The sequence below is a fragment of the Giraffa tippelskirchi genome, chromosome 3 (assembly GCF_054371585.1).
Source record: "Giraffa tippelskirchi isolate mGirTip1 chromosome 3, T2T-mGirTip1v1.2.pri, whole genome shotgun sequence".
In the NCBI taxonomy this organism is placed as follows: domain Eukaryota; kingdom Metazoa; phylum Chordata; class Mammalia; order Artiodactyla; family Giraffidae; genus Giraffa; species Giraffa tippelskirchi.
In genome coordinates, this window is record NC_137277.1 from 6,782,238 (window position 1) to 6,795,687 (window position 13,450).

The 13,450-nt window shown below is 56.1% G+C and overlaps 1 protein-coding gene across 1 annotated transcript; it reads left to right on the forward strand.

The window, feature by feature from the left end:
- Positions 1–3,893: 3,893 nt before the first annotated feature.
- OTOP3 (otopetrin 3) lies at positions 3,894–12,310 on the forward strand. The gene is made up of 7 exons (XM_081582090.1): positions 3,894–3,909; positions 5,878–6,375; positions 6,492–6,628; positions 7,603–7,661; positions 7,937–8,055; positions 10,153–10,967; positions 12,140–12,310. The coding sequence occupies exons 1-7, from the start codon at positions 3,894–3,896 to the stop codon at positions 12,308–12,310; spliced, it is 1,815 nt and encodes a 604-aa protein (XP_081438216.1).
- The last annotated feature ends 1,140 nt before the right edge of the window (positions 12,311–13,450 follow it).

Sequence of the window (13,450 nt, forward strand, 5' to 3'; positions counted from 1 at the left end):
AGAGGACATTGTTCTCCCAGCCCTTTGACCCTCTCTGGAAGCCCCCCAATAAAATGATTTGATCCCAAAAAGGAGGGAGGGGGAGATAGAGAAGGAGAGACTGAGAAAGTCAGATGGTGCAAAGAGAGATGGCATGGGAGGCGCCAGCAGCTAGCGGAGTCAGAACGGGGACAGGCTGGGATGGGGCCTGGGGTGGGAAGAAAGAGCATTTAGTGGGGAGAGTGGGAGCAACAGGGCCTGGCGCACAGGGGACTTTAGAGAAAAATCTGCCCGGACTCCACCAGCAGGACGAGGCGGGCAGGACGCCAGGCTGCAGGGAGAGCTGAGAAAGCCAGAGGGGGCACCTCCCACCCCGTGGGAACCAGGTCTCTTCCGCCCCAAGTTCACGTTTGACTTAGGGAGAGAGAGTGTGCAGCAAGGCTGGTGCTACTTGGGGTACTGGGGGGGCTGGCGGGGAGCGACCCCAGATCTATGGAGGACGGCTCATTCCCTGCTGGGCCACCAGAGGAAAGTGTGGCCTGAGCCCCCAAGGCCTCTACTTTGGCCTAAGGACATTGCACCCCACCCCACCCCTGGGCCACGAGTCTGCACCGCCTCCGGCCCCGCCCGCAGGTCCAGCCTCCTCGCTATTGGCTGAGCCGTCCGGGGAGCCCCCGGCGGGGTAATTAATGAAGGATTAATGAGAGCCCCAAAGTCAACAGAAAAATCAATGGGCCGCGGAGCCCGAGAGGCCGCAGCTGCGCAGTCCCGCGGGGGCAGGGCGTCGGGGGCCTCGGTCCCCGGGCGGGGGCCTCATCTGGACAGACTGGAGTCAGCCGGCGGCGATGCCTGCCCAGGCCTCAGGTAAGGCTCCCTCGCGGCACTGTTAGGGCCTGGAGCGCCCTCGGACCCCTGGAGGAGCATTCCAGGCGAGCCCACCCTCGACACACATCTACTGCGCTCCCAAAGTGAGGTTCAGAGACCGGGGGCTGTAAGGACTGGGGCGGGAGGGAACCCAACCCCTGGGGACCCGAAATCCAGCTCCTCCCTGATCACCACCCCAACCTCGGCTCTGCGCCCCATCTCCTTTTCGCGTGCTGGGGGCGCACAGAGCTCCCCTTGCCATAGCCGCGTCCGAGCGCGCACAGCCGAAGCGAGGAGCCGAAGCCGGGAGGAAGAGAAACGCCCGGACGGCTGAGGTTGCCCGGACGCCCAGCCCGAGGCAGACGTGTGGCGGCTGTCCTAGGCTTCGCAGTCCCTCGAGTGGCTCGGAAAGAAATCCCGAAGCTCCTGAGGCCGGTGCTCAGCAGCCTCCTTCGGAACCGGCCCGGCGCCGCGCCCGGACGGCTCCTCAGCTTTCATCACTGCCTCTAATCGAGACCTACAAACCAGTTTGGTGTCTGGGCCCTCTCTCGGACTGGCGTCGCCCCGAAGGGCGTGCCAGAGGGTGGTGGATTTCTCCTTGTCAGTCCGGGTGCCCTCACCCCCTTCCCGCGACCCCAGTTTGCCCACCCCGGCACCCTCCCCCAGGGAAAGAATGCTCCCTCTAGCTTCCGATGGCAGGTTGGCCCCTGAGGATGGGGTGGGGAAGATAGTCAAGGCGAGAACCCCAGAGGATAGGACTTTGTCCTCCGGCGACCTGTCTAGGTCTGCAGTCCAATCAAAACTGCCCCCCAAATTCACCAATAACCCTGACCCTTAGGGCTCCTCTCCGACCAGACGGAACAGGGAGGAAGTGCATAAATAGCTTAACACTCAGATCATTCTGTGTGCCAGGCATGGCTCTATAGGTATTTGCATGTGTTAAACCATTTACTTTTGAGAGAACTCCATCAGGTAGGTATCATGCATTAATTCTTTCGTTTACTCCTTCAAGAAATCTTTATTGAACATCTACTATGTAGCACATACTATTCCATAGTTGTGTGTGTGTGTATGCAGGTGAGGAAACGGAAGCACGGAGAGTCTAGAGAGCTTGTCCAAGATCACCCTGGTAGTAAGTGCTGGATTCTGGCACTAGGCTATCCTCCAGCCTTGGTGCAGATTCTGGCAAGGCGAGATGGGGCAGTCAGGTTTGGGAGGAAAGGAGCAGGGAGGTGTCCCTGTGAGCTTCAGACTTGCTCAACCTGGGTGGGGGAGTCTGGGGGAAAAAAATAAAGGTCATCTGGAAAATCAAGGGTTTGATGCCGAAGGGTCTCTGTCCATGGCTCTGGTGCTGAAAGTTCCTCAGAAAATGCCAGAGGCAGTCAGCAAACACTGGTTCAGTGTCCTGCCTGTGACACATGTAGGGGTAGGGTGGGGTCTGAGGTAAGCAGGACCTGGTCTCTGCCCACCAGGCACACCCACTCTCGATAGACGCTTGGGCGAAGGGAGAAGTCTTCCCAGGAGAGGTGTTTAAGCTGGATGGTGACAGTGGGCAAGAGCCATTGCGGGAGGACAGCACATGAGATGGAAGGAACAGCAGGCTGGAGGAGGGATGGTGGGGGGAGACAGGGAGTCCTCTGGCTGGGCCTGTGGTGGGCGTGTGCCTGGAGTGTGAAAAGGGGGCCAGACAGGCAGGAGGGTGAACTGGAGCAAGAAGGACTGAGAAAAGGATAGGAAACCACTGGTGAAATCTTTAAAATAGTACCAAGTTTCATTATTCTATTTGCCCTAGAAGAGGGCCTTAGAAGGTGTAAATATTGGGCAGATTGCACATGGGAGAATGGGGGCCTGAAGCTGCTGCATTTCATTTTATTATTTTTATTTCGACTGTGCGGGCTCCTTGTTATGGTGTGGGGGGGCTTCTCTAGTTGTAGCTCATGGGCTTATTTGCTGCTCAGCCTGTAGAATCTTGAGCTTTCCTGGTGGCTCAGATGGTAAAGAATCTGCCTGCAATGCAGGAGATCTGAGTTTGATCCCTGGGTCAGGAGGATCCCCTGGAGAAGGGAATGGCTACCCACTCCAGTTAGTGATGGACAAGGAAGCCTGGCGTGCTGCAGTCCATGGGGCTGCAGAGTCGGACACAACTGAGCGAATGAACTGAATTGACCTACTCTACTGTTCTTGCCTGGAGAATTCCATGGACAGAGGAGCCTAGCGGGCTATAGTCCAGGGGTCACGAAGAGTCAGACACAACTGAGCTACTAACACTGCGGGATCTTAGCTCCCCAACCACCAACCAACCTTGTATCACCTGCATTAGAAGGACATTCTTAACCACTGGACCACCAGGGAAGTACTGAGGCTGCATATGAAAGCCAAATGTGCTGAGGGTCTTCTGTTAGTTCCACAGAGGGAGAGTCTAAAGCTCAGAGTCCAAAGAGAGAGACAGGGCAGAGCACAGCTAATTAAACCAGAGCATGACCAGAGATGCTCCAGCCTCAAGCGTGGGTGCAGGGCAGGTATCTAGAGGGACACCTAGTCCAGCCTTGGTGAGGGGGTTCAGGGGAAGATTCTGTGAGAAGGTAGGACTCCACTGAGTCCTGAAGGACACCCTGCAGTTTAGCCAAAGGGTAAGGGGGTGGGTATGATGGGTCAAGGGTGGGGTGTGGGAAAGACAGGGAGGTGAACAAAAGCAGAAGATTCTAGGAACTAGGCAGCAAGATGGCACAGTCCATGGGCAAGGGGGAGGGGTCTGAAAACAGCACTGGAGAGGGCGGTCAAGGCTAGACCAGGAAGCAACGGCAGCTACCCTGCCTTGATCACTTTGCACAGTCCAAGCCCATGCTAAACATACACTGCCTCGTTTTTCTTTTTTTTTCAATTAAAATATTAGTTTATTTGGCTGCACTGAGATTCTTAGTTGCAGCATGTGGGATCTATTAATAATTCCCTGACCAGGGATCAAACCCGAGATCCCGTAATGTATTTCAAGCACAGAGTCTTAGCCACTGGACTGCCAGAGAGGTCCCCTCATTTCATTTTGAAAGGCCATGCCGGCCATGCCAGGTAGTATGGCCTCTATCCTGAGGGCAGTTGGTTGCCTTTGCAGGGATCACAGTAGGGGAGAGACATAGTGGGTAGAGAGACTAGGTTAGGAGGGAGCCATGAAGCAGGGTAGTAGTTGAGGTCAAGAAAATCTCAGAGCTGTCTGTGAACTGGAATACATGGGGCGAGGGGACAGGCGAGGTGGACATGTGGTTCCTTCTGGGAGACGTAGGGATGGCAATGCTGCTCTGAGACGGTGAATTAGAAATCAGGCCTCTGGCAGCCTGGAGAATGGGGACAGTGAGCGCTTAGGACCCTGAGCCCAGAGCACCAGGGACGCAGGGCAGCAGCAGGTAGAGCATCTGGCATGGGAGGGATGCTGAAGGAACCTTCTCTCCAAGACAGCAGCTGGGACCAGGGGGGTATCCCTGCTCTCCAGTGCAGCTCTACGTGAACCCAAAGGGTCCATGGGGGGAGGGTGCTAGACTTCGGGAAGGGACCCTGAGCTGCAGGTATGGGGGTGACCCAAGATCTGGGTCCAAGCAAGGGGTAACAAAGAGGTCTGTTGTTGTTGTCTGGTCACTCAGTCATGTCAGACCCTTTTGCGGCCCCGTGGACTGTAGCCTGCCAGGCTCCTCTGTCCATGGGATTTCCCAGACAAGAATACTGGAGTGGGTTGCCATTTCCTTCTCCAGGAGATCTTCCCGACCCAGGGATTGAACTCGTATCTCCTACACTGGCAGGCAGATTCTTTACCACTGAGCTACCTGGGAAGCCCAACAAAGGAAGTAGGCTCGAGTGAAAGGTGAGGAAGTAGCAGGAGACATTCAGGGGAAGAGAAGAGTCAGGGATGGCGTTCCCCGTGTTGAGCTGTGCACTCCTGAGACATCAAGGCATCCAGGGAGGGTGCAGATGGAATTCAGTTCTATCAAAGTCAAGGGCATGAGAATTCCCTGGTCATCCAACGGTTAGGACTCTGTGTTTTCACTGTCAGGAGCACAGGTTCAATCCCTGATTGGGGAACTAAAATCCCACAAGCCTCACAGCAAGGCCAAACAAAAGAGTCAAGGGCATGGCATTTGTGCTGATCCCAGGATATCCCATGCTCATGGTAGACACTGCAAATCAGTCTCAGAACTTTTTCCTTAAGCCTTTAATGTGCTGTAAAATTATTTTTAGGAAATAAAATAAAATTAACTTTAGGACTTCCCTGGCAGTCCAGTGGTTAGGACTCTGCGCTTCCACTGCAGGGGGCACACGTTCAATCCCTGGTTGGGGAACTAGGATCCCATATGTAGCACAGCGCAGTCAAAAAATAATAACTTTACAAAAGTAATGTTTAAAAAAAAGAAAAGCGAAAAACTAGAACATTAACCACTCCTCCCGGTGCCAGCGTTCCCCTCCGTTCCCAGAAGCAGCTCCTATCATGAACTCGATGGGTGTCTTCTAGATCTTTTCAAAGTAATTTTATATACACCCATAAGTACCCATAATAGAGCATTATTTCAGATCACATCATTCTTTCCCAAGGATGGGAAAGCCCAAGCCCACACTCAGCCTCGGGATCCTTCTCAGCACAACACTCTAGGCAACCACGACCCAACTGATCAGAGTCAGAATAAGAGAGGACACCGACTTTGCGCTCCCTGACGTCAGGAGTGAAACTCCTTCCAGGAGACAGGGCACAAACAGCCTTTCAGTGGTGAAAAGTCACAGCCTTGGCAACACCCGGGTGGCCAAGCACTGGGCAGATACCCCTGGCTCCCTTGATGGACGTCACTATTCCACCTTAAGATCAAACCCTGTTGAGGCAGGAAGACAGGGGTAGGGGTGGGGGAGAGGTGGTCCCCGCCAGTTGAAATAATCCCTATGTTTATATGGAACATAGAGGACTGGTCTCTTTGAACCTTCCCTGGTCCTGTAAGGTGGATGGGGTAGCTGCTATGATTTCCAATGTAGCAATCAGAGAGGTTGCTTGGCTTACCCTAGGTCACACAGCGGTGAAAGGCAAGAGTGGAATGGAGCCTGGGACAGCTTGGCAGCCAACCAGAACCCTGTCTCCCTCCCCAGCCCCTGCTGAGGCTCCACCCATGGCCACTCTAGAGGCTCAGAGGACTGGAGAGACTCCGGTCAAGGAGAACCAAGTGGCCTTGGGGTTGGAGCAGACCAGGGCCCCCGCCTCGCCAGTCGAGAAGTCCTGGCTGGCCCGGCACTTCTCTCTGCTGCTGCGGCGGGACCGGCAGGCCCAGAAGGCCGGGCAGCTCTTCTCAGGGCTCCTGGCGCTCAACGTGGTGCTCCTGGGCGGAGCCTTCATCTGCAGCATGGTCTTCAACAACGTGGCCGTCACGCTGGGGGACGTGTGGATCCTGCTGGCCGCACTGAAGGTCCTGTCCGCCCTCTGGCTCCTCTACTACACCGCGGGGACCACCCAGCGGCCACACGCCGTGCTCCACCAGGACCCACACGCGGGGCCCGTGTGGGTGCGGGGTGAGTGTCCAGGCGCCCCGGGGCAGGGGCGAGGTGCAGAGGGCGGGGGAGGAAGGGTCCCCGCTCCGGGAGGTGCCAATGGCCCACCTCCCCCTCTCCACCCCCGGCCCGGCCAGGCTCCCTGGTGCTCTTCGGCAGCTGCACCGTCTGCCTCAACGTCTTCCGCGTGGGCTACGACGTGAGCCACATCCGCTGCAAGTCACAGCTGGAGCTGGTCTTCCCCGCCATCGAGGTCATCTTCATCAGCATCCAGGTGACTGGCCTCGCCCACCCCCACTCTCCACCTTATGCCTAGAAACAGCCACATCAGCAAACGTCTACAGGGCCCAGAGGAAGTGCACACACACCACGCCGACCCCCCACCCCGATATGCCCCTTGCACACACACCCACGCCACCCACGAGCGTCAGCATCAGCGCTGCACACGGAGTCACTGAAACGCAGACACCTATAGATACATCTGCCAGTACAGACCTATGTGTACCTAAATCTACACCCCCACCCGGATATGCAGAGCTTTTTTTTTTTAATTACAATATATTTTTTATTTGGTCGTTTGGCATGTGGGATCTTAGTTCCCTGACCACAGAGGGAACCAGTGCCCACTGCAGTGAAAGTACAGAGTCTTAACCACCAGACCACAAGGAAGTCCCCAGGACTACTCTTTTGTTTTCTTTTTTAATAATCTTATTTATTTTGGGCTGTGCAGGGTCTTCGTTACTGCATGGGCTTTTCTCTAGCTACAGGGAGCAGGGGCTACTCTCCAGCTCTGGCGGGTGGGCTTCTCTTGTGGAGCACAGACTCTAGGGCGTGTGGGCTTCAGTAGTTGCGGCCCCAGGCTCTAGAGCGCAGGCTCCAGAGCGCAGGCTCCGTAGCTGGGGTGCACGGGCTCAGCTGCTCCAAGGCGTGTGGGATCTGCCCAGATCAGGGATTAAAACCAGAGTCTCCTGCCCTGGAAGGCAGTTTCTTTACCACTGAGCCACCAGAGAGGCCCAGGCGTTCCCATTTCAGTCCTATTTTAGAGACGAGGACACTGAGGCTCAGAGATGTTTTGCCACTGGTCCAAGACCACACAGCAAGGAAACAGTGCGGCCAGGAATCCAAGTCAGGCATCCTCACTCTCTTCCGTTGTAAATACACACGCGTCACTGGCGCACACACACCATGAACCCACCACCCACCTCCACCCCACCCCAGTCCCCGGACTCAAGGCCCGTTCTCTTTCAGACCTGGGTGCTCTGGAAACACTGTAAGGACTGTGTTCAGATCCAAACCAACTTCACTAGGTGAGATGCGGGCACCTTCTCTCCTTGCAACAATTCCTGGGACACCCCGTCCCCCTCTCGTGCCGGCCCCCCACCCTGGACAGGGTGGCCCTGGGACTATGGATTGGTCTGGGGTTGGGTCCCGGGTAGCCCCTAGGGCCGCCTCTCCAGAAGTTCTAATGGCAGGTGGGATCTGGTTTTGGGAGAGAGTGGTCCCCCCAAAGTCAGTGATGGTGAACGCGCGGTACCCAGGGCGCCGGCCAGGCTGTGTGGGCAGAGTGTAGCACCTCCTCCAGGTGTGGCCTGATGCTGGCGCTGGCCACGAATCTGCTGCTGTGGCTTCTGGCCGTCTCCAACGACTCCATGCACCATGAGATCGAGGCTGAGCTCAGCGCCCTCATGGAAAAGCTCTCAGGTACAGAGGAGATCGCGACCACCCCCCATCCCTGAATGTACATACACACACAAACACACACACACACATGCATACATCACACTTCCTCAAACGGATGAGGCTCGGTGACTCTGTACGGTTGGGAGCAAACTCTAGAGGCCAGATCAAGACTCAACAAAAACTGACTTTTGCCAGGGGTACTGACTTTTGCCTGCATTCTGGGCCTGCCCCACCAGGCGCTGGTGCTGCGCAAGCCCTCTCTGGGCACCATCTAGCTATCAGTGAGCTGGCCACTAATCCATCGATAAGCCCAGGTATGCCCTCCACCCCTGGTATCTTCATTTTACTTGCAAGAGACTGAGGAGCCTTTAAGATTGAAAGGAATGTCTTCCTAACACACTTGTAGGCCCCTGGACATATCAGATACCAGGAGGAACAGAATATTCCTAGGCAGAAAGAACGCCCTGGATTCTCCCATGTACGCAGTACCCCACCTGTACAGAGCGCCCTTAGAGGCCACGTCCCATAAACCTACATGGGAAGGAACACTGCTGTCTGTGGGATTCGGCCACACCTGTATGTATACAACCCCCTCTCCCAGGTGCCATCACCATCTTGACTTGTGTACAGCCGCGCCTTCTCAGCACACTCATGCACTCACACACCCATTGCATAAATCTTGGCACGCCTGGATACTGTGCCATTCTTTATGCTCCAGATCCATTTTTCAGAAGACCTATGCAAAGAGAATTTTTGGCAAGTGACATCATGGATCTTTTTTTGTTATTAAACAATTCAGACGTCTAGATGTGTAGAATAGGACATACCCACAACCTAGATGTAATCGTTGGTAACACTTTGCCATATTTATTCCAATATTTTTGGTGAATTACTTATCTTACAGAAATCCTATCATTTCATCTCAAAACATTTCAGTATGCAAGCCTTTAAAATAATATATTTCCCTACATTAGCAAAATGCTATTATAACTGCTAACTTCCTTAACATCATCCCCACCCCCATTTATATGGATAAATCTATATTCAACTTTGTCCAGTCAGCCTATGAAATGTCACTTACAGATGGTTTGTTCAAACATGCGATACGGTCGGTGGCTCAGTTAAGCCTCTTTTTCCCTAATGACATTGAGATTGGTCAGGTTGCTTCCTCGTGGTGGCATTTGACTTGTTCCCCTCTTCCCTGCTCTTCCTAGAAATGGGAAGTGTGGACTGAAGTGTTGATTAGATTCAGGAGGAGCATTCTGGACACCAGCATTCCACCGGGGATGCTGTGTCTTTGCAGGGCACCTCATCACAGGAAAGTCGTCTGATCACTGCATGGTGGATGCTGTTGACCGACCAGGTGTAGCAGCCAGAGACTCTCGGTGTCAAGTTACAGGTTTCCCCTCGTGCTCAGCAAGTCATCCGTAGAGCTTTGGCACCAAAGACATCACATGTCAAATGCTTTATCTAAGCTTGGCCCCTGAGGTCTAGAATCCTTTTGTCAAGAAATGATGATCCTGGGGACTCCCCTGGAGGTCCAGTGGTTAAGACTCCATGCTTCCACTGCAGGGGGCACAGGGTTCGATTCCAGGTTGGGGAGCTAAGGTTCCAAAAAAAATAGAGATGACCACCCTGTTATTTCTGCTCTGTGTGTGTGTATATATATTTGTTTGTTTATTTATGTATTTATTTTATTTTTGTCACGCTGGGTCTTTGTTGCTTTGTGAGGGCTTTCTCTAGTTACTGCGAGCGGGGGTCACTCTTCATTGTGGTGTGTGGGTTTCTCACTGCAGTGGCTTCTCTTGTGGCACAAGGCTCAGTAGCTGTGGCACATGGGCTTAGTTATTCTGAGGCACGTGGAATCTTCCCGTACCAGGGATCGAACCTGTGTCCCCTGCATTGGCAGGCAGATGCTTACGTGCTGCGCCACCACCCATTCCGTGATTTCCGATTTCTCTCTCTGGGCCTCAGTTTCCACATCTGTAAAATGGGTGGCTGGGCCTCTTCCACCTCGGCCACACTCCAGGAGGTGAACGGGATTGATTCGTGCATCTGGTTTCCCCCCAAGAAAGGCCCACCTGAACCTCTGTCCCTTCCCACCCTGCCCCCCCCCAGGCAACGGCACCAACACCTGTCTGTGCCTCAATGTCACCATGTGTGAGGTCTTCCGGAAGGGCTACCTGATGCTCTACCCCTTCAGCACCGAGTACTGCCTCATCTGCTGCGCCGTGCTCTTCGTCATGTGGAAGAACGTGGGCCGCCGCCTGGCACCCCCCGCGGGTGCCCCCACCGGCGCCCCGTCTTTCCACCTGCACGGGGCCATCTTTGGGCCACTGCTGGGCCTGCTGGTGCTGGTGGCAGGTGTGTGCGTCTTTGTGCTCTTCCAGATCCAAGCAAGTGGCCCAGCCATCGCGCGCGAGTACTTCACCGTCTACTATGCCTTCTACGTGGCCACACTGCCCGCTATGAGCCTGGCGTGCCTGGCGGGCACAGCCATCCACGGGCTGGAGGAGCGAGAGCTGGACACGCTCAAGAACCCCACCCGCAGCCTGGACGTGGTGCTGCTGATGGGCGCGGCGCTGGGCCAGATGGGCATCTCCTACTTCTCCATCGTGGCCATTGTGGCCACTCGTCCCCACGAGCTACTCAACTGCCTCATCCTGGCCTACTCGCTGCTACTCATCCTCCAGCATATGGCCCAGAACCTGTTCATCATCGAGGGCCTGCACCGGCGCCCGCTCTGGGAGGTGGCTCCGGAGAGCCTGGCCGGGAAGTGGGAAGCCGAGCCACCTCGCAGGGGCTCCCTGCTGGAGCTGGGCCAGGACCTGCGGCGGGCCTCGCTGGCCTACATCCACTCCTACAGCCACCTCAACTGGAAGCGGCGAGCCCTCAAGGAGATCTCACTCTTTCTCATCCTCTGCAATATCACAGTGAGTGCTGGGGCTGGGAGACATGGGGGTGGAACTGGTGAGACGGCCCCAGAGAGCCTCATTTAGGAAGGAATGGATCAAGGTGCACTCACTGTGCGTTGACAGTCCCCAGGGAGACTGGCTTGTCCTTTGATTGCCAAGGACACAGGCTCTTTCCAACGAGCTCGATGCTGCTTGAGAGTGTCCCCCAGCTCCTTGCAAGGTACCTGGCATGGATGAAGGTGCCAAGCCTGTAGCCAAGTGCTCTTTATAAACATGTGTGTAGGATTGCTCCCCAGAGGAGCTTACTGCTTAGTTGGGGAGACACGGGGGGACCAGTTAGACAGTTACCAAATATTTAATCATCCACTGAATTCAGTCAAAGGAAGAGATCAGAAAGTGCATGTTTTTCTGAAGAACCTCTAGGGGAAGGTCTTGACAGTAACACTCAGTGCCTGGTGGCTGCTAAGTCTTAAATCCACCTTTCCCTGCACCTTGCTGAATCGTCACACTAACACCATGAAGCAGGCACTATTACTGTCCCCATTTAACAGATGGGCAGACTGAGGCTTAGGCTGTTTGACCTGCCCATATTCCCAGACTCTGCAAGGGGCAATCCTGGGACAACTCCAGGTTGTCTGAGCCCATGCTGGTACTAGCTGTGCTGGCAACACCTCTGTTGGCGAAACCTCTGGTCCAGGCAGAGCATAAGTAATAAATTGGCCCTAAAGAGAGGTAGGAGCTCAAAGAAGGAAATGTGGACTCAAGTGGCCAAGGAAGGCTTTGTGAAAGCTTGGTCTGGGCCTTGAGAAATGAGCAGAATTTGGACAGAAGGCAGGGTCAGAGTGGAGCGGGCAGAGAGTCGTGACAGCGGAAGAATGAACACAGAGCAGAAAAGGGGGATGGAGCCTGAGGCCAAGGGGATCCCCACTTGATGGAGCAGGTTGTCCCATGGGGGTGGCAGCCTGGCGGTCTCAGCTGGAACTCAGGCTGGCTGGCCCCAGGCAAGCCAAGGAGGGGGCCGAGGCCTTGAGGGGGAGGGAGATATAAGGGCAGAGAGGCTGGCTCTGACAGCCTAAGGAGGAGGAGACGTGGAGGAGCCGCAGGTTCGGGGGGCCGGCTTCCCCTGAGCCGGGGGCCTTGGGGGATGGGAGAGCCCCCTGCCTCACTCAACACCCTCCTCTCCTTCCCAGCTATGGATGATGCCTGCATTCGGCATCCACCCTGAGTTTGAGAATGGGCTGGAAAAGGACTTCTATGGCTACCGGACGTGGTTCACCATCGTCAACTTTGGCCTGCCTCTGGGGGTCTTCTACCGCATGCACTCTGTGGGGGGGCTGGTGGAGGTCTACCTGGGGGCCTGAGGGCACCCGAGGAACCCACATCCTGCAGACCCCCAAAGTGCCAGGGCCGAGGAGAATGTTACCAAGATGCCCCATTCCAGGGGCACCTAGACCAGCCGGGGGTCCCAGCCTGCTCTGCCCCGGAACCTCACTGGGGGTTGGTGTCACTGTCTCCAGCCCCAGACTGAGGGCAGGGCCTGGACACTGAGCTGCTAAAGCCCACAGCCAGGACCGAGCATGTGCCTTCCCCCTGCTCACCAGCACGGTCAGCACAGCCCAGGAGGAAGCCCCCACAGCTACCCTCTGGGACAGCCCTGCGCGGCTGAGTTCTGGGAGCTTGGGGAGCCGCAGCCCTTCCCCAGCCAGGCCTGGGGGCTCGGCCAAGGACATCTGGAAGCTCGCGGCTCGGCAGGCCACCCTGCCCTTCTCTCCCCACACGCCCTGTCTCCTAATGAGCTCCTTAATTAGCTGCCAGGCAGGGTTCAACAGCTCTCTCTCCTGCTGCCATAAACCCTGTTTGTTTGATCGATTCCACTCGGGCTTCATGGCATTTGGTCCCGGGGACAGAGCTGCCATTCCACGTACAGTGGGAAGGGACAGTCCTCCTGGGCGGGGCCATGGGGCTGGGACAGTCCTATTTCTGGGCCAGGAGGAGCCTAAACCCTTTGTCTGGTCCTCCCCTTGTCTGATCCACAGCAGGAGAGGGGAAGAGAGAGGCTGGGGCTTCCGCATCCTCCCACCCCTCGCCAGCCCCCCTCTTCCCCAGGACACAGCCCTGGGGGACTTTCCCCAGCTGCTGGGTCCTCTGAGCCTTTGGGCGGGGAGGGCGGGCACTGCCAGCCTGTCCATCTCCCTGAGCCTAGTGCAAACAGTGAGCTGTGCCCAGGGTGAGGCCTGGGGCAAGGCCTGGGGAGGCAGCTCCGCCCCTGCAGGCCCGCTTGTACCCCATGACGCTGGGTGGGTGCTGGTGAGCACGGGGCTAGAGTCCCAGGGACCCCCAGGGTGGCCAGCAGAGCCCCATGCAGGAGGCTGGGAGGCAGACCCTTCGCCTCTCCTATGTGAGCTCTTTCTCTGGGGGCACCACGGCCAGGGGAGCCCAACCCTCCACTTCCTCACCCAAGGAAATGATGGATGCTGGTCGTGTGCCGAGGGCCCTCTGGG